This window comes from Cygnus olor, chromosome Z (genome assembly GCF_009769625.2).
Source record: "Cygnus olor isolate bCygOlo1 chromosome Z, bCygOlo1.pri.v2, whole genome shotgun sequence".
Lineage (NCBI taxonomy): Eukaryota > Metazoa > Chordata > Aves > Anseriformes > Anatidae > Cygnus > Cygnus olor.
This window is the reverse complement of record NC_049198.1, coordinates 39,758,325-39,780,086: the sequence shown is the minus strand read 5'-3', so window position 1 is coordinate 39,780,086 and position 21,762 is coordinate 39,758,325. Positions and strand designations below refer to the sequence as shown.

The 21,762-nt window shown below is 38.4% G+C and overlaps 1 protein-coding gene across 7 annotated transcripts in view; it reads left to right on the top strand.

The window, feature by feature from the left end:
* PRUNE2 (prune homolog 2 with BCH domain) overlaps positions 1 to 21,762 on the top strand; it is a 138,697-nt gene that overhangs the window by 87,873 nt on the left and 29,062 nt on the right. For all 7 annotated transcript variants that reach the window (XM_040540948.1, XM_040540943.1, XM_040540949.1 and 4 more), the window contains exons 9-10: positions 400 to 983; positions 1,098 to 1,228. In XM_040540948.1, the coding sequence (XP_040396882.1) occupies positions 400 to 983; positions 1,098 to 1,228 (715 nt within the window). The remainder of the gene's footprint in view (positions 1 to 399; positions 984 to 1,097; positions 1,229 to 21,762) is intronic.

Below are 21,762 nucleotides of genomic sequence, written 5' to 3'. Positions count from 1 at the left end.
AAATGTCTGGAGAATAACTGCTGAATGTTGAGGCTTTGAGTGAAGTTTGAAGTTTGTGTCCCCCCGATGTACAAAGCTCATTAACTGGAGAACACCTCTAGCATCACGCTTCTAGACAGATCTAAACCCTTTAAACGTTGCAGTTGGGATGTTATTTCTGTTGTTCATACAGGGTCTACGGGACACTGAATCATTTGTCCCTTAGGAGTGATTATGGTGTTAATGTATAATCTTTAACAATAATAATGATGATGATGTTATAAAATTCAAGTACACATTAACAGAGGCTCTCAAAGCAAACTGAGAAGAGCTCTCTCACAATACTGATTTAAAGAAATCATGGTGACTAAAACGATAATTCAAAAACTAAAAAGAGTTTCTGTTTGCCTTTTTTTTTAGACGCTGGCGCTGACTCCCTGCTTTGTAGGAAGAATAAGCCAAGAAATTCCTCTGAGAGCCCTGAACTGGAAAGTACAGAAAGTAAGGAAGATGTGAGGATACAAGTGCACAGAGATCCAACTTCACTGGATATGGATTACATCCTTGTTACTGAGGAAGAAAATACACCTTCAGAAAAGGATATACTTGAAACAAAAGAAAGTGATTTTGCATTTCAAGAGGCTAATGTAGCTGATCAAACAGAATTGCGTGAACGCATTTCACCAGGCTCCTTGGATACCTTTCAGCCGATCTCCGTAATAAACAAAAGGGAAGACCAGTCTGTTTGTGAGACTGAATGGGACTTAGATGAGAAAAGCTCTTCTGTCGTGCCCCAAAAAGTGGATGATGAAAGGAGATCACAGGAAAGCTGTGGGCAAGATGAGGGCTGGATTATATTGGGCCAGAATGAAGTTAGTGATGTATCACCTGCAGAAATTTCTGCCGAGTCAGAGATGACAAAACCAGGGTCTGGACATTCTGGCAAAGAACTGGAAGCTGCCACATTGCAGGAATTGATTCTTGACACTCAAGCAGAATCTCAGGTAGAAATTTCTTTTCCAAAATCATTTGAACATGAGGGCTGCTCTCCCTTGGATGGTCTGTCTACTGAGGACGAGAGTATGAACATCACAAGAACACATGCTTTTGTGTTGCAGGTGGCTGGTGGTGATGCTCAATCAGAAGCAAACTCTCAACAGAGTCTCGGAAATAACATTGCAACAGAGCAAGAAATTAAAGAAGAAACAGTGTTTCTCAACACTGAAAGAAAACTGAGTCAAAAATCAGGGTAAGGAAAAAACTACTCATTTCCTTTCAAAAGTCTTCTGTTTACTCATTGTCAATGTTATTAAAGTGTATAAGATTACAAATAGATGGCAGGACTTTCAAGTCTGAAGTACTAATTTTATTTATGTGGTTTAAGTATCTCTATATTCCTCCCTGGGTTAAAACAGAGTACTGATTCTTGGTCTCTCGAATATGAGTCAAGTTAGGACTCTCTTGTAATGCAGGAAGATAGTAACGCCACTTCCTTGCAGAAATAAGTCCATCTTCATTAATGAAGTCCCACAGACTCACAATCTGCCTTTAAGTCTTAAACAGCTGTGGCCAGGGAACCCCCAGGACCGCTACTGCTGGTATTGCTCATCCAGATGCAATGCCAGTGATGAGACTGTGGAGGCGCTGAAGTGAGGTACTATTCCTGCCTTTTGGAAAAATGTTCGGTAGGAAGATGGGAGGGGGTAGATACCTAGAGTCTGAAAAAGATACTGCTTATGGAAGAAAGAAAAGGATGATGAAGAATTACCATCTTTGCAGTTATTTTCAAGCTGTAGTGAGGTCAGAGCAGCATTTCTTTCTGTGCTGACTGGCTTGGCAGTTTAGACGATATAGGTTGAATGTATTTGTGCCTCCCTTCAAGTGGACATGCAGCCTCTGTGTAGGCAGAATCTGTCACCAGACAGAGAAGGAGATGACCCTAGCTCTGGACTCCATGTGCTGTAGCGCTTTGGTGTTTCTGTTGTTGCCTCCTCAACTTTTACAGCCGGGAGGTTGTAACAGCTACTGTACACTTACAGGGTAGCCACAGAGATTCAAGTGTGGAAGTTTGATCTCCTTGGCATCTTGCAGTTTTACAGAGAGGAACCTGGCGGGGTGTTTATATGGTGAAATTCTCATGAACAGCAAAAGAAACTTCCTGGTACAAATAAAACTGAGGGGTGTAACTTCTTTATATGTGTTTCTCCTTTTGAGCTGCACTTACCTAAAAGAACATACGTGGTATGAAACATGGTAACATGCTCTTCTTGTGAAATGTAAGACTGATTTTTTTTAAAAGTTTCTCCTAAGTGCTTCAATGTAGACTACATAACACCTTTATAGCTGCTATTATCAGGTTTTAATTGACTTGCAATTTATTTTAGACCTTATTTTTTTTGTACTTTCACTAACTATTCGTCAATTTTAGCCGTACATTTTTTCCCCTTAAAGTTTGCATACCTGTCTATGACAGTACAACCCTGACAACAACATGTACCAATAGTCTCTGATAGAAGAACACTGCTTTTTACTAACCCAGAAATAGCAGTTCAAGTCCTATTAACATTTCCAAAATGAAGAGTTCAATGGCTGTGGCTTATCTTCCCTCAGACTTGTTAAAATACCTCCTCTCTAAACATTTTCGCACATTTTTCAAAGAGCATGTTGTTAGCGCAAGATCAGACACTGTTAAAGCTGAGCTGTTTTTAATACACAGTACTCTCTGGCTTAATTCTAAACATAACCTCCATTTTCAGAAACCCTGAAATATAAGAACATTGCTTGCAGGCTTAAACTTAAGCACCTGTATAGGACTTTAGGTTGTTTTGACAGAAAGTATTCTGGGTTATATACTTTACTCCCCAGCTCTGTCTCTGGCTGAAATTGCCTCAGTTTCTAGGCAGACAGTACTGAGGAGAATATGTGACAAGAGGGGCTCGGTTTCTGTGGAGCAGTGACAACTTCTGTTGATGCAGGTTAGCATTTGCTGCCCTCAAGAAAAAGGCAAGTCTTCAGAAGTGTCAGCAGGAGATGACTGCCACCCAGTTCTGTAATGTCTAAAGTAAACTAAATGCTGAGTGCTTGACCGCGAAACTATCAAAAATAAACTAGTTGGCACAACGTTTCCGTTCCACCCCATCCACCAAATTTCTAACTTCTATTCTGGAAGGAAAATTTAAAAATTTGAAATTTTCTACAAATAGAGAAATTTGGAAAAAGCAAAACAACCAAAATCCCCAAGCAGTTGTTTGGAATCCACATTAGTGTATGGAAAAGTGGCTTGAGATTTATGTTACCTAGGAAAACTAACATTCATTGACTTTGGAATGGTCTGCTTGTTAGGAATAGCCCACATGCTGGAAGCCTTCCTCTCCATTAGCTTTGTAGGCTTTCTCTGGGAGTTTGTCAAAAGCAACTCATTCAATGAATAAAACTGTTGTTTTTTTGACAGATAATTTCTAGTGAAAATCTTTAAATCAAAAAATTCTTATTACCTCTGCTCACAATAAATACTGAATGGGACAGGAAATAGGAGGGGTTGTTTAGATATGCTGGCTAACTGCAGGCTTGCAAATCTCACATGAACAAATCAGCTGTCAAATCCTTTGTCTCCCATTTAAAATTAATTAATTAATTAATTAATTAATTACCTAAACACAGCCAGATGCTAACCCTGCTTAAGTCACACTGACTAATTACGTGCAGGCAGCGTCCCAGGGTTTGAGTTGCCATGCTTACATGCCAGTGATGGTAACATTCCACAGGTGGAAAAGCAAACTGGTCCAGGTGCCTGCTTTTAAATGATTTTTACAAATCAACACAATGGAGTTGAGAAAACTTTAAAGCATTAAGATTCCTTGTGAGATACTTCAGAAAAGACCCTGATTTTCAAACTTACACTGGCACTACAAAAAACACCCCTATGGCCATGGATTTATAAATTTATTTATTTATTTATTTATTTTTACATCCTTTTGCTATGAGTTGCTGGATCCACTTTGAGAAGTGCTCTGCTGTTGCTTAGGAATTTCTGTTTATCTCCAGAGTAAAAACTTGAGTCTTTTACTACAATAGTAGTTTGCATTGACGTTTCAGATGCAGAACATTCATTATTATTAGCGCTTAGTATATTCCCTTAGACTGATTCCTGAATTAAAGTAAAAAAAATACTGGACCATAGTAATGACTATTAAGTGTGTTTTCAGCTAAATGCCTGGTGGGATATGATGCATCGCACAAGGAAAGAACACAGCAATCCTTGGTCTAGAAAGCCTGAGGAAACTTCCATTGTGGGATTTTTTGTTATCTGAATCAACGGTGACCGTTGTATGTACCAAATGTATTTTCAGTGGCTATTTCTGTCCTTAATGGTAATTAAGTTGAAGCCCAGAGAAGTAAAGAAAAGCAAAGAAGTCATTCAGCATTTGCATTAACAAACAATTATGGAAGCACAGAACCATTAAAATCTAGTTTACTTTGGGTTTGTGCTTTGTTGTTAGATGTTTTGAGTTGGTAAGGTAGAAACTCTAATGGAAGTATTCTGCACCATTAATATTATTCAAAATATTCCTCTCCTGGGAGGACTTCATACCTAATAGAGATTGCTTTATGGTGCAGTTTTCCCCTCAGGTTCCCCTGTGATTTGTAGCTGGTGTTCAATAAGCTTATAATAAACTGATATGTTTGGGTGGTTGGATAATAACTTTTTAGCTAGTGGCAGAGACACATGCAGATGTTCCTACAGATGCCCATAGCATGGCCATAGAGGCTTTGATCCTTTTGAAACCAAAGAAGACACACAAAGAAATATTGTAGTAGCATATTAAAAACATGGAAATAGTTATTTCTGGATTATATGCCAATTTTATTAAACCTCTTACATAAACAACTGAAGAAACAGCAACTGATGTAGAAGCTTGTAATTAGAGACACTAATGCATTTCGGAGACATTTTTAGAAACACAAGTTCCTTCTTAAAGTAAGTACACCTCAGTGGTGCAGCTTGGAAGTCTGAAATTAATTGACCTTCTTGGCCAGCAAAGCTTAAAACAATGTGATACAGTAGAACTGTCAGCCCTATGGGAGGTTGTGTCACTAGTGTTGTCATGTGAGAGAAGAAACTCTCCTTTTCTCTTTGTATCGCCATAGAGTTTCTGGACAACCTGATGGTGCTCGTTATCAGGTTCTGATTCTGCCGAAGACCTACATCTCTGAAGCAGGCTTTTGGTAGAACTGAACTGAAGTCTGAGAGTTAGAGACATGTCCTTCTGCCTAACTTCTTGTACTTCTGAAAGGCCATAATTTTGACCCAGCAGTTCCTTTGATGCTTCACTAAATGTGACTCGTGCTTTGACTGAAAATTTCTAAGCTTATGCTTAATTAAGCCTGCTTTGGATCAGAAAATTTAGGATCCTTTATCTGAAGGTCTGGCTGTATAGCTGTGCCCTGAGCACAGACTACATTCTCTGTTCATTTCTTTTTTTTGTTAAATAGTTTTGCTTTATGCAATTACGTTTGAATTCAGGGACCAGAACCTGTAACACCCTTCTCTGTGACAGTACTCCTAGAAGTGACTTTCTGTCATTTCAATCACAATCAAGATCTTTCTGTAGTGCATCCTGTGCTTCCCCCAGGGAAACTTTCCTTATGGCCTGCTGGTTGTTGTTTCATACCCCTTGGGGGTTGTATAGAAAGTAGGTACCTTATTTTTAGGCATGTACTTCACCTTCACATCCTTAAATATGGCACAAACACAGTATCTCTGAAGAAAAAATGAACTTGTTATTTGTACTGAAACAGATGACGGGGGCATCCCAACTGATAACTGAATTGGTAGTCCAAAGTTTATGGAGTTACAGAGTTCATTTACTCAAAAACTGTCTTCTAAGCCCCTTTTTGAATCTACAATTTATTCACATGTCACAGTTTAGGTAAAACTGAAGTTCTTGCTTGCTGAACTGAAGTAGGTGCTTGAACTGAAGTAAGTTGCTTGAATAGTGGAATAAGGGTCATTGAAGGATGCAGTTTGCTATGTGTTTGTTTTTTTTTTCACTCATCCAGAAAGCATCTGTCATTTTGGCTACGAAAATTGACTGTTATGAAGAGTGAATTATAGTTTTGAAGCAGTAAGTGTAAACAAGGAGAATGAAGAAGGGTATTAAAGACTTGGTGTCTACTGATCACTGCCCCTTTCATTCCATTGTCAACTATAACAGATCTCCAGGGTGTCCAAGTGAGTTTTAAGAAAGTCTGTGACATGGTGGTAAAGCTCTTCCCTCCTGTTCTGTTTCTCTGCTGGAAAAAAAAAAAAAGGCAGCAGGAAGAGAAGAGAAGTATGAGGACGCTTGCTAGTGTTAGAGCACTGAAGAGAGGATATAAATCTGTCTCACCAGAAATAATAAACAGCAGGGGGTTATTTGGCCTCATGAAAAAGTACAAAAAGATTTGATAACACATTATTAATGTCAATCTTTCTAGAAAGAAAACAGCTTTTCTTTATGGCTTTCCATATGTGAGCAGCCAAGAGTGACTAAATTTAGAAAGGAAGAATTCATGCAGCATTATACAAATGTTGGGTATGCAGGATAACATACTTCACTGCTGCTGCTACTGGAGGTGAGCCAAGAATAAAATTTATGAGGACTAAAGGTAATTTTCTCCCTGACAGAAGACTAGCCTGTCTTACATAACTATGTGAAGCTAGGTGCTGACGCAGTAGTGGAGAGCCAGAGGGAGAATGCCATGCTAGCTTTTGCATATCTGCACACTTCTCACATCGTGTGATTGTGTATACCAGATCATTCCCTCTCTTGTCTTTGCTATAGGGAAGGATTCTGATTCTTTCCTTAGTAGGAAAAGATCGAAAGAGCTGAGGGAAGTACTGTGAAGTGCTGTATTGACTTGAGGAGACAGTGAGAGCAATAGAGATAAGGGCATTGAAGTTTGGAAGGTTTGGGGGAGACTGTCGAAAACTGGTGGCAAAACTGAGTGGCAAAAAAATAAAGAATTTCCTTGAACAACTGCCAAGATTTATTTAATCTACTAACAACAACAACAAAAAATATTCTCCTCCTGATGTTCACAAAGAAGCAGGAATCACTCTTTTCTGCTCACTTGCACAGCGAATTTTTGGAAAAGTTACTTCTTCCAGTGCCTATGTCCAAATTAGCTCACTGTAACCATTGCTGTGCCCAGTACTGTAAGTAAGCCCTAGGTTGCTTCCTGTTTTAATGGGCAACACAGTCTGCTATATTTCGGAAGCCTAAAGAATTGAAAATCTGTTGTAAATTTAAGGGGCCACATTCTGCAAAGTAACCTTTACTTCCCTTTGGATGCCTGCTTCCTTTTTTTCCCTGCATGCCAGTGGGCCTGTCGTCTTTCACTCCTGTCATTGTTTATTAATTGGCCAAATACACTGGAAAGCAATTCCAGGCACTCTGGGGACCAGACATGCGGCTTCAGTGGTGCTTCCATCTCCTGATGACCTCTACGATGGTGGACTTGAAATAGGAGTTGAACTCAGGTCTCCCACTTGGCAGTACAATGTGTGACAATTCACTAAACACGAGGAGCATGCTTTAAAGGTTAAAAATAAACATGCAAAGAAGGAAGCAACAACTGAGAAGGTTGCTTGTAGTCAAGTCCATGTAAATGAGAATTAATGCCTTGTAACAAAAGTAAAAAATAGATATGAAACTAAACAAAAGTTTTGATTGACATGAGCAAGAACTCGTTAGGATTGCTGGCTCAGAACTTGAGATTTCAATTGTCATCCAAGTTGACCGTTCCCATCTAAAGATGGGAAGCTATACAACTGATGTATTTTACACTGTTATATATTGTGCTAATATAATTGGTGTAGTAATATACATTGCATACTAGAAGTTATATGGCATACATTATACTTTGTAAGGATGTTGCTTGTGAAAATGAAAGAATCACTGGGACAGATTCAGAGCAGAGAACTTTCTGACAGTATAGGTATTAAATTAACTAAAATATTTTTTTTTCTAACAATCTATTTTTGTGTCAGCAAATCTCACTACTAAGTTCTTATTTTAATTGATGAACGTAATAATATATGCTGTTCGTGCATGTGTTTTCATAACACCATTTCTTTCCCTATACTTGATTTGGCCTATGAAGCCATGACAACCATCTTTTTTGTTATCAATTTTGGGGTGATACAGTATTTTCCATCACCATCTGGAGGTTGAAAATTAATTAAAACTAAAAACCCAGTTTTCCATTGCAGAGCCAGCTGTTAAACAATAGCAGAAGCCAATATGGTGATGATCCCATTTTTGTAAAAACAGCATTAATATTTACATGCCAAATACCAAGTAGTTTATAAATCTTTTAACCTTTTAAGAGGACAGCACTGTAGTGATAGTCAAACAATTTAAAAAGGAAGAAAAAGGTATTTACTACTACTCACTTGAGATCGTGAGATTTTACTTAAATTGTGAGACTGGGCTGACAGATATGCTTTCTTAAGCCAAAAAGACCTGGACTATGTTTGTATGGTTTAGTGGCCACATCAAAAACTACCCTGCTATTCAAAGCCCTACATTTTTCTGATTTAAGTCACTATATAATTTATTCCAACCTTTGTGATCAGTGACAAGATTTCAGCTTGAAGCATTAGTGAGCTTTCAAACTTAACCCTGTTGATGCAAGACCTGACTTTTACAGTGAGCCCCAGTGAATTTTATGGGCCTCAGCAAAGACTACTAAAATCTCAAAGATGATCTGTGTCATTCTGAGCACACAGGATGAAGGCTGCAGCTTCTACCATATTGCCAGTTTCGTAGCAGTCATTCAGCTAATGATTTCTATTGTACAGAAATACTTTATAGCCATACTTCCTGTATACAGCTTCCTGGTGTCTGCACTTATGATCTCAAATGAATTAAAAATTGTCCACTTGAAAAAGCGCTTAAAAGTATCCCCATCTTTAGGAATGTTTAGTAGTTAGGTGGCAGTAGTATGAAAGATCACATTTTTGCAGCGGTGTCGTCTTTAGAAAGTATATTTTCATTTTGGTGATGATTTTTGTGTTTCTTTAAATGCTTGGTGTTCACCTGTTGTTTTTTAAAATAGTGACTGGGGACTGATTTACCAGGACATCTGCAGTAGACTAGGAGAAGTTTTTCTGTAGGATTACTAATACCATGACGATCAAGATAGGAACTACTGAATTTTTGTTTATGCTGTGCTGTAGGTGTGCATGGAGCTGTACTGACAAAAGAAAATATGGTTAGGTTTTTGTTTGTGTTTGATTGCTTATGGCCTAGAAATATGAGGTGGAAACATCTCCAATTCTCATTTAGGTCATCTTCAAGGAGGGGTTTCATAGTGTGAAGGGACAAACTAGCTGAAGGTTAAGCAGTCTAGGGCCTCTTGCCTTTCTAATTTACCCCCACTGAGCAGTAAGGGAACCGGATTGAAAGCTGTTTTCCATTCAGAAAAAACAACTGGCATTTCTAAAGGCCATACCCCCAGCAGGTTTTTATAAAAGGAGGCTGTGGGACTGCACTGCATGGGAACAAATGTCCTTCCTTCAAGCAGACCCCTAAGAAACACAGTCATGATCACAGGCTACAAGCATTGCTTCTTGGTGCTGATACAGCTTTGTCTTCCCAGTATTCACCCTGCTTTGTGAATTGTGTTTAAAAAGAAAAAAAAGATTTGCATATGCATTCCCATAGCTGAGTTGCAAACCGAACAAATTATGTAAAGCATGTTTGAATATGCATGTGCTCTATAGCCATCGATGCAAACAGAAATGAGGGCTGAGATGGGCTGAATCCATAAGAACTTTTGTCACGCAATCTCTCATCGCAGGCTTTCCTCAGGCTCTGAAATGAAACAGTGGGGGGCTTTTCACTGCAACCAGCTGACTCGCTGTGTAAAAGTTTGGAGATGCTGTGACAAAGCTCCGCAGGGAACGTAAAAAAAAATAAATAAAAATAAAAATTTCACGGCTAAAGCACTGTTCTGTGCTCATCTCAGCGTTCCCTTAACCCAAGCCCCGTAGCTGCTGGTTCATACAGCAGGCTATCTGAAGGCAGGTGATCACCCGTATTTAGCAGTACCACTAGTCACATGACAAGAAAATGGTGGAAGATCTGTATTCCTAGTAAACTGCTACAGAAAGAGGGATGCTGAAGTGCAGCAATAAAGCATCTTCACTGTTTCCCCAGTAGAAAGGCCTCTTCGAGTCTTTAGAAGGTAAGCGTCTCTTTACACCGAGAGGCTGATACGCAGGTTTTCCGATTAGCGGCTCTATTGTTGCAGTTACTTCAGACAGAAAAAGGGGAAATGTTTGTTAGCAGGATGCAAAACACCCTGGACCTCATTACTGAAAATCAGGCAGCTGTATTTTAATTCTGTTGCAGCTCTTTCTGAGAGAAGCTTGCGTCGGTTCAGCGGGATTTCTTTTGTCTGAGTGCAGACACAGTATTTGTAATTAGGGAACAAAACTTCACTGTACAGTCACCTAGCACTTTAGATTATTTTCAGCTTGTTTGCCTGGCTCTGAGGATATGGTGGGCAAAAATGAATGTTGGGCTTTGTCACTGGATAACTTGCTTTCAAGGCTGTTTAATTACTAGCATAGCAATTGCTTGTGATAGCTCTTATTGTGGACTACTTGACAATGCTATTGTTTTAATTTTCTTGCTATCAACTGAAGCGTATGGTTTTTGAATTTATTTGCAATAGCCTTTTATATTGTTGCAAGAGCAGAGACTGTAATCTTGGAAGGCTACGTGACCAAGGATGCAGCGATAATCTCAGTGTTAAGAGAACTGAAAAAATACTGCAGAAGTTGTTTTGTACAGGCACAGTTTTTGTTTAAATCTAAAAAAGGAGCTTGATTTGGCTCCATTCAGTCATTTGTGTTTCCGTTCGTGATGAAGGAATGACAATATCTTTCAGTTTTAAGTGTGATAAACAGACAAATGATAGTGATGTACAGGGGGCACAGAAAATTTTCAGAATGTCCAAATATCACTACTTAGACCAACATGCAAGCAAATACATGCAGGGTTGGTAGGTGCATTTAGCACTGTAAGTGAATAAGGGGCAGGCAGAGATGTCATCTCTGGTCTTATCTTTATTAATATGCTTGGGAAGCAGAGCTATGTTGAGAAAGGGAGAATGCACACAGCTCCAGCAGTACTGTCAGGAGGCATTAAGGCAGCTGCGGGGAGCGGGAGGAAATGACACACAAATTCTTACGCTGCCAAGATACTTCTGCAGGGCTGCTGTGTTCCCCCACCTATTCTCTCTTGGGGGACAGGGGTATGCTGGGGTCTAAAATAGCCTCTTTATTCCTGTCTTTAATGAGTCTGTCCACTATTTGTCCCTGTGTAAACCTGGACATTGCTGTAGAAAGTTCGTGTAATTAGAGACAAGCCTAGCATTGGCATATATTCACTGCTTAAAAAACTTAGATCCTACTACAAACAGTCTTTTTTTTTTTTCTTTGTGACATTCCCATAATATTCAGCAGTAGGAAGAAAACAGTGTTATCTAATAGTTACGTTGCATGTATAGAAAGAGTTAGAGGGGAAAAAACGATGTTAAAGTACAGTCTTATCATTCAGATAAAATATGTAGTGCACAGACTTATGAAGAAATAATGTATACACGAGAATATGATTCTGTCAGCACTTGTAAGCTATTTGTATCACTGTAGTGTCCTCAATATCAGAGACACTTCCTATCAGGCCCTGTACAAATACTGAGGAAAACATGGTGCTACAGGAGCAGAATACAAGACTGAGGTAGAGAAGGAGAATGGGTGTAAAGGACCAATTGCTCAACAGTTTTCTTAGTTTACCTGCTTTTTTTTTTTTCTTTTGGATATTGAAAGAAGTGGTTTAGCAGCTATGGAAATTTATGAATTAACTTACTCAGTTATTTCTAATTAATACTTAGCATTTAATGTAGACTCTATAGCCACTGCAGCTGTGAAAACTGGACAGCAGAAGGCTTATTTCCTGCTGCCAGGTGAAAGCTGATACTGTCCTAGAAGAACAAGATCATCCTCCTTAGCAGAAAATACTGGCAGCAAACTCTGAAGAGCTGGATGTGATGGACAGCTACCCAGCAGGGTACACCTTTTCCAGATTGTCTAAAGTACCAGACCATGTAGCTAACCTTGTCCTTGTGTCTGCAAGGCTAAAATGTATGAGGAGTGCCTTGTGGGGAAAACGGGGAGCTGCATTTTCTCACCTCATTCCTTTGCATTACTTCTTCAGTCTGGCATTTCTTTTTGCACGCTCACTGCATTTTTGCTCTGTCTGACAACCTTGTCTCTCCCACAGTTAGGTTGGTTTTTAACTTTCTGCTGCTTCTGGGACCCTTGCAACTCAGCAGAAGCAAATATTTACTTCTGAAGATAACTGGTGGCTTTCTGCTTCCCTCACACCCCTTAGCACAAGCTTTTTTGGACCTGCCTGCTGCAGGGCCTGACCACTGTCCCTGCTGTAAGCACCTCCTGCCAGTGCAAGTAGTCTGCAAGGCTGCTGCCTTTGGTGCTGGTTTTACTGCATCAGCAGAGCTTACGTGCCATGATTAGGTGTCTCTTCTGGCTCATGGCTGGGCTTTTCCTCTGTTTTTCCCAGGCCATAAATAAGCTACTAGGATGGTATCATTTTAGTCACCAATTTACACCTGTTAGGATGTTTCCATTTTAGTCTTCCCAGTTAAAATTCCTGCTCAGTATTCTGTGTTGTTACATTCCCCTGTTATCTGCTATGTCCGTGACAACTCAGAGAGAATGAGATTTAACAAAACCATCTTTTTAGAGCCTTTTCTATAGATCAGTTATGGCCAAGATACGGAAAAGGTAGCAGTTAGTTTCCATAGGTATTTGTAGAATAGTTATTTTTAGTCTTTGGTAGATAAGATGATTATAAATTATAAAAATATTCATCATAAATTATGAACTCATGGTTATATTAAGAAGGAAAAAATGGAAATTTGGGGGTACAGTGACATAGAAATGAGAAGAAAAGAATAGATTAACAAATTAACAAGATTTAAGGTACTAAAAGAATAGAAGTTGGTTGGGTGGCAAATAGAAGGAAAAGGAATGAAGAAATAAATAGGACCAGGAAAAAAGCATTACAAAGAGAGGAAAGGATAGAAATCATACCTTGTAAAAATGTTGTTGTATCTTTTCATATCTATCAGTATATTATAAATTGTGCAAAGGCTAGGCTTGAAATCGAGGGAATGCTAGCAAAATCCTAATGTTTTAATAAACAGACCGATAAAAGTGCCGTGAATCTGTATATATTAATGTTAAGTGAGTTCTTACAGTTAGCAGCTCTGAAAATTGTCCCTAAACATGTTTTATCATGTGAGCAAGACAGGATTCATCTGTCATAGGATCATTCGTTCAAACACTTGATTCTGGCTATTCGTATTTGGTAAATAGTATAATCATCATTGTACGTGTTGGCATTCATACATTCAGGGAAACAAGTCCATTGAGCAATGCAAAAGTTGACAATATTACAGAAAAGCAAAGTAGAAAAGAGGAAATAGCCACTAAGTTGACAAGTTAGTTCAGTTGCAGAACTAATGGTTATTGCTAATGGTTAAGAGAAGTCAGAGGCATACCAACATGTCTTCCTCTGAGAGTACACGTGTTTAATAAGTTGTAGACTGTAGTAATGGTTGGAGGGGACTTCTCAAAACTCCACTGAAGAATCTCAGTAGGGCGTAAAATGTACTACTTCCTAAAGATTTTCTGCTTCTGATCCTGCAACATCCACCCTGTTACCTACTCTCAAACAATTAGCATACGTCCTGGAAGTGCAGATGGCTGCACTGGGTATAGAATGCATGCTGCTTTTTTAAGTGCTGTTCATGTGCCAACTGCATTAGTTGGAACTGCAGGTATTCTGAGGAGTTCTTTAGACAGCACGATTTGGCAGGAAAATGGTCCCTGTGAACTGCACATGCTGGAAGGAAAGCTGGTTTTAGAGTGAGGAATAAATAACCTAAAATGGAGTTTTACGAAGGAATAATTAATTATTCAATGTAAGTGGGTGTTGGGAAACAGATCCTAAACATGCAACTAGTACTAATGTTTTGATAATTTAAAAATATATATGTAATTTTCAAACAACATATATTTTCAGGTTATACTTCAAGTCAATCTGATGTAAAAGATCCTTGACTCCTCCTTTCTGTGCTGGTATTACCTTCTTACAGTGTATTTGTAGCATTTGTTCAATGGTAGTTGTTGATTAACAGATCATTTAGATGTTATTTGTAGAATATTAACAACACGTATTAAATGCAGAGGAGAGAGATAAGTTTAAACAAGCCTGCTAAATGCTAATGTTACTCTGAACCCACGTAGCTCCTTGCCAGACCTTCTGATCTTCCAGAATCAATGGAGGAGCACCCATCACACAGGCTGTCCAACTTTGTGTTGTTGATTCCAGTAATTTTCTGCGGTCTCGGTTAAGCTGAGCACATAACAGAGGAGAGATGCCGGTCCAAGCACAAGACCATATGGCGATATGTGAGTCCAATACCAAAGCAGAGCAGGTAGATATCAAGTGGCATATTATTTCCACCTCGATATTTGTTATTCTCTATCTACTTTACATGCTTTTGCAAACAAAATACTGTGTTAAGAGAATATGGTTAAAAGGGTGAAATTAGGAAATGCCCAGCAGGCTTCTGCAGTGCACAGTAAAAGGCATAATTGGAGATGGTGCTATTTCATGGGTACAGGCAGCTAACACTGCCCACAAGAATTGTTTTCTCTTTCTGCCTGTGCTACTGGGTTCTTAGGTGGTGCAGGGTAGATCATTAGTCACCAGGTGCTTGAACTGCTCATGTCCTTCTTTTCTGACACCTGTCTGATTTATTCTTTCTGAGGATGCCAAAGTGAAGCCACTGGGCCCTGACTGTGCCAATCTTTTTCAGGGATAGCTAGTCTTGAAGATGTGTACTGGCATATAGGAGATGTTATAAAATACTCCATAGTCAGGAAAAAAAAAGAAAAAAACAAGTTTATTAGGCATCATATTTTAGGAGCTGCCAATAAATGACACTTTCAAAGTTATTTTCTGTGTTTCACTTCTGTAATAATGAATAATTCCTTGCCCCTAACTCATAAATCTGCTGTCCAGAGTAAAGTTAAATAATGTTTGGAAATGCCTAACGCTCAGGTGATTAGCACCTCTGAAAAGCCCTCAAAAGGACTGATCATTTAGAGCACTGTTTGAACAGTGCACGGTAAATAATGCTTAGGCATGCATAAAGTACAACATAAGGTACCGAATAGTTGTTCTCTGGGTTGCACTGTCTTTCCTGTGGCATCCTATGACCTGCTGAACACAAACACCTAGGAAAGGAATTCTGGGGGCTCTGGGATTACCTGCAGGTATTGCCAGCCTGGCTTCCATTCCTAAGACCCCATGTCAACAGGACATCCAGGTCTGGAATTTAAATAAATCCTCATTTTTCCTCATTCTGCATGGAGATGCTTTTTTATTTCGTGTGTCTGGAAGTCACAGATAATCAAAGAAACCTGGAGCCAAGGATTCCTTTCATAAGCCTTCCTGATCTATGAGCATGTTTGTAAGGTTGCTGAAATAGCCTAGTGAATTGCGTTATCACTCACCTATTTATTTAGATTTGTCCTTCAGTGGCTCCCTGCATCTATCCTTGGCTTTGCCTGCTTCTCTTGTGCTGTGGCACAGGGAGGGAGCTGGCAAGGATTCAGAACAGACAGCCTGTGGTTGCCTCGCAGCAGTGAAAGCAGCAGCATGTGCTTAAGAACAGCAGCTTTTATATTTTAACAGGCTTAAATTGATAAGAGCAGATGGGACAGACTACTCTTCTGAGTGGCTACCTGAAAAAAATTGAGACTTATGGTACTGAGCTAAGACAAGGAGCAAGGAACAAAATGGATAGATAAACGGACACTAAAAAATAAAGTTATTTGGAGGCTAGAAAACATTTTTATAAAAAACTATTAAAAATATTCATTGACCCAAATTCAGAATTTTATCATGTTCCAGTTAACATATAAAAATGAAAACAAACTAAATCTTTTGGCTAGAAGACAACATTTTCCTGCACCAAACATATTACTTCTTACAGACATGCCTAGCTTTTTTTTTATCCAATGTTGATGCTGAAAATGGAGCAAAAAAAATGGCATATGGAAAGGATCAACTAACAGCACAATCAGTTAAAAGAAGCTTTAAATCTGAAGAGCAAAGCATGAAAAACTAGGGAATCATGACCTTGACTAATTTTCAGCAATGGTTTATTCTGTGGCTATTGAGAAAGTGAATGACTTGTTTCTCTGTAAAATGGGAATATTAGCATGTGTTTATCTACTGTGCGGGAGCATGAAAATGATTATCTGCCATTTGCACAGATGCTTGATTAATAAAGCTTTTAGCTTAAACAAGACAGCACAGATAATTTTGGGGGTTTTGTTTTGCATCTAGAAGCAGGAATAAAGTCTTGTGCTAGGCATAAATTCCAGCACTCAAGCTATAGGCTTTTCCTGAACTAATTTGTGTTTAAGAGGTACCAAATAAATAGCAATAGAAAAACAGTTAATTTAGTATTCTAACATATGGTTGCTAAATGCAGCTCTCAGGAGGTTATAAAATTAATTATTTTTTATAAGTAACCTGTATACAATATAATTATTTTACACAGCTGTGAGTAAAAGTAATATTTTTTTTTTCCTGGTCTCAGATTTTCTGGAGTGGATTCCTTCCAATATGTTCTTTTTCTTGGTATGTAGGTGTTGCTGAAGCAGTCTCTGATTGATACAGACTGAATTCTGCAGTCTGTGTCGCTTTCATTTGCTGCATACTCCACTATAGTTTAGGGATCATAAATTTTGCTAAGCCTAAAAATTCACACTGTAGTCTCCTTTATCAGTGAAGAGGCAACTACAGAAATTTTTGTCTATTGTCTGAAAATTTGTAGCAAATAACTAGTTTTAGGGAGTAATTTTGAAGGTTGGTTTTAATGGGTGTGTTTGTTAATAGATTTCTTCTTCTCTTACTGCACAGTCCAGCTGGTTGTTTGGTACTAATATTCATGGCATCTTTCTCTGCTGCTTCCTGTATATTTTTGTCAAATTTTTCTCAGACTACACCCCATATTTTATCAGTTTTTGTTTTGCAATGTTACATAATCACACTTGATTTCCTATGGTATCTCCTTTTGACTATAGGCACAGCTGTTAAAGATGTCCAAAAGTTCTCTAACATTGCTTGCAGAACATTTCTATCCATCCTCAACGGATGATAATTATCAAAATGCAAATACATGCAAATTACATTAGGATTTGTTATTAAGCCATTAGCAATAAAGGTCTCCAAAATAGCACATTGTAGTTGTATGGAGCTTATGGAGTTGTTTCTATAAGCAGAAGAATCATACTATTTTTAAAACAGGGGACAGAATGACTGTATTTTATCTTTTTTGTTGTAGTTTTGAGTTCTGTAACTGAGCACACCATGTGAGAGAAATATTTTGAGAAAATAGGTACTTGCTGTTATTTTAAAACACAGTATATAACATATGAAAGAAAGATGTTTTATTTGGTTATAAATGCAAAACAGTTTTTGTTCTAAAAAGGAAATAATGTTTCACGTGTTTGTTAGTGGTAATGGAATGGATTTTGCTGTTATTTTATGTGTGGTGAGGGGGGTGTTGGAGTAGCTACAAAGATGGATGACAGCAAAACACCCCTTGTAAGTTAGCTAGCTATCTGTTGAGATGCGTTGGATGCATGTAAATGTAAGAGTACTCTGTTCAGTAGCACAGAATTGTAATCTGGAGAGGAATATAGCAATTAAGAAAACACTTTTTCTCAGTAGATCTCTGACATAAATTCCCGTTTGTGGAGTGCTTAAAGATTTGCTGTCGGCTCCACCTTGGAGGCTTCCTGTTCTTTCCGAGCATAGAAGAACAGCGTGTTATCAGTTATCAGCTTGTCCTGGAGTGGTTAGGCATCCTGCTGATGGAGCAGCCTAAATGCTGCAGCAGGTTGCCTTTAACACCAGCTAGCACAAGGCGCTGCGTGCTCTGGCCATGGCCTGGCAAGACGCTGACCCCTGCTTATACCTTCAGTCGTGAGGGTGCTTCCCAGGGGAGCCCTGCTGAGAGCCAGTTCACAGGCGTTGCTGGATAAAAACCAAGTTGTTTTTTTTTTTTATACCTTTCACAGAAAATACTTGATTGTCATGTCCAGTCCCTCAAGTTCTCCTTTCTTCTTTTGTGGTCCTGGTGTTTGTGTACCAGTGGAGTTACCGGGTGGGGGCCGGGGGGCCCAGTGAGAATCGCTTTGTGCTGGGTATGCTCTGCAAAAGCAAATCGGGGAAGAAGTGGAGTTCCCTAACCTTGTTCTTGCCCCTAAAATTTCACAGTTTGTACATTCTTCCTCCAAATAGCTCAATTTTCTGCTGCAAATTAGTGAGACAATGGTCTATAAGCAAGACTTTTATTTCATCCGAGAGCAGGGTGTACCTGTGCAACATGTGGAATTTGAGAAGATGAAAAAAGCCAGATGTCTGGTCTCTGAATAACCTTTTCACTATACTTCATCTCCCCTCCTCCTATTTAGTTTCAAAAACAAGCATGTAGTAATATGAGTTAAGGTGATTTCATCTCTGTCATTCCTTTCACTAATCCTGCTTTGGAAACTTCATAAAAGCCTTCAATATCTTACAAAAATGTAAAAGTATTGCTTTGTATAGAGGGAGCAGCATGGAACAAACATAATTTACTTGATTAAGAAAAGTGTTTTGCAGTAGTAGGCTCCATGTCAGATTAAAACTTTTGTATTGGTGAGCCCAGAAGTCTGGAAAATATGTAACATTGAAAGTCTGACTGGGTTGTGGTGGATTGGAGTGGAGGGATTCAGTTTAGAAAGGTTGGATTAACGTTGCTCTCTCTTGCAGGTTGCAGGTTTTCATTCAGAGCAATACATTGGAGAGCTTATTTGTTTTAGACTAAAGAATTTAACTTCTTGATATGTAATAGCTGCAGCACATCTTGGGAAACTGGTGATCTATCACGTATGACACAAGGGTGAGGCAGCACAGCCCATAGGGATTATGACATATTGCTGTGAATATTCAGAGCTGCTCTTTCCAAAAGAGCAGAATGCTGCTATATCTAGAAAAGTCAGGGAGGATAACTTTTATTCTGAGAAATACTGACTGGAGAGGATACTAAGAAGTATTTAAAGATTTACTGAAATACCGGAATGCCAGGTTCAAGAAAAAGTAAGGAAAGGATTTCAGCCTCCAGTCTCTGTTGTGTCCCCCCACCACTCCCAACCAAGAATTTGGCATCTTGCTCTGAAACATCTTTGAGAAATAGGTTTTGTTTTAGCTACTTCTGAACAGCTATGTAGACCTGAGTTATCAAAGCAAATATGCAGTAACTTGATTCCCAGTGCAGCTGATCCTTAAATGACTGGTCTGTGTGTTAACATAAAAGAAGTCATTTATGACACAAAAAGCTTATTTTACTTTGACCTCAGTTCCGAGTGAAAGCTCTTTTTTTTTTCTTTTTTTTTTAATCGGTCAACTAAGTCATACCTGATTAGAATGGAGCTTTCTAAAGTAGCTTAATTTACTTCTTCAACAAGGAGCATTCACTGAAAGGGGAAAAAAAAATGTTTTCTTTTTCTAATACTTTTGGCCATATCATCCACGGCATCAATTGCACCTGTATGAAAGGCAAGGAATTTTGTAAACCAGAATTTGGGGATTATGTGAAGTAGTCCATGGGAAAAGAAGAAGGAGATAGCTGCTTGATTTAAGTTTCTGTAGTCCATCCTTCATTACTAGATTTCCTCCCGAGAGCTGTTGAGACCTGGTGCTCTCTCAGCTTATGCACAGCCAGAAATTCCTCTGCAAGGCATTGAGTTAGTCAGCATAACATGCTCACAAAATCTGTCAGGAAACAGGCAGCTATGTCTGCAGAAAACAAACTTCATCCATATCTTGCTCATTCTCACACTGATGGGGAAAAACTGTCTGAAGAACACCACCAGAGACATATGTTGAGGTACATTGTAACAGAAGCCATGCCCTCTGTTGACTAAACCTGCTATCTAAAGCCACCAGATTTGAAAGATGTCTGTATTGCCTATTAATTTTTGACTGAATAAATATTAATTAAGGGTTTTTGAAAATATGAACTTTGCCTGAGCATAAAACATGCACATCTGGCAAGGAATCTTTTAATCTGTTTGGGTAACACAGAAGGGTTCTAGGAAAATGTGACTTACTCCAAAACAGCTTTTCTCTTACTTCTCTGAGAGGTCTGGTGACTATTTATTCGGTAGTAAACAGGCTCTTGCTTCCCAGATCAAATATCCCAATAAGAATGATATGGACTATTGACTTTATGTTAATGGCACGTCATTTTTAAAGTTAGAGATTGTCAGACAGATTCTCATGCTGTTTACTTGTAATGCCTAAGCGACGGATATTCTTTGAATATTTTGCCTGTAGCTGTACTTCAGTAGAAATTCAAATCAAAGAATATGAAACATATTTATCAAAAGATAAATATCTTTTGATTCCCTAGAAATGTACCATTCTTGTGAGCACATCTGTAACATAAAATGTCTGGTTTTAACTCAGCTGTAGTAGTCCAACTGAAAGCAGAAAAACATTTGAAAATTATGTTGTGAAAGTGTAAGAGATTCCAGAGAAAACAGCAATGCCTGCTCCAAGCACATACACTTTTTTTTTAAAAAAAAAAAAAAAAAAAAAAGAGGCCAAGATGCCAAAGGGAGAAAAGTAGTTTCCCAGCAATCCAAGAAATGTTATGAATTATCCTAATTTATCCCAGGAATTACTAAAATTCTAGGCAACTCATAAAATTCTGAGTGAATTTTGGGACGTTGCTTTGTCAAATTATATTGTCAGTTTCTGTGGGCATAGCATATATAAAATTCATCCATGATCTTATCGTACAGAGGAGATGTACGGTATTCTTAATTTCGCTCAAACATTTTTACAGGTTTATTGCAGAGAATATCACCTCTTTTTAATACAAGAAGTCAAAAAAAATCACTGTCCTTCTGTAACTTGCTCTTCACACAACTTGAAAGAAGAGCATTTCACTTCAAATCAGTACCTGCAATGATTTCTGAAGCTTGTTCAGTGAGGAATTATCTTTTGGTGTGATGAGGGTACAAGATAATTTTATAAATGAATGGTTTGTATGTTAATGTCAAAACCCCCTTCAGTCCAGCCAAAATATTCACCCTTAAGCACCTGTAAGTCATCATCTGAGTATTCCTGAGCTGATATAATTTGGGAAATTTTCTTATTTATTACAGTTAGTAAGCTTAATAAAGCCCAACATAAAATCTTAATCTGAATTTAAAATGGATTGGAAGTATTCAATGTTTCCTTACGCTTTTTCCACCACTATGATTTCTTACCTTATCCAGCTGTTACTGACAGTGCTTGTCGTTAGAATTCAGATTTGTCTCTGCCGAGTTTAGAAGAATAAATTAGACTTCACTACACATATTTTACTACAGATTGAACAGACACCAAAAGAAGCCAAAGACTATAATGATTTGTTTACATTTTCTAAGTAAATTGTGGTGGTGTTTTGTGTATCAGTTTTCTGTACAGCTTCTGAACACAGATAACGCTAAAATGCAGAAAAAAAAGAAAATGGTATATTACAGACAATTTATGCTATTCATTTTACTCATGGGCAGGATACTTGGATCAA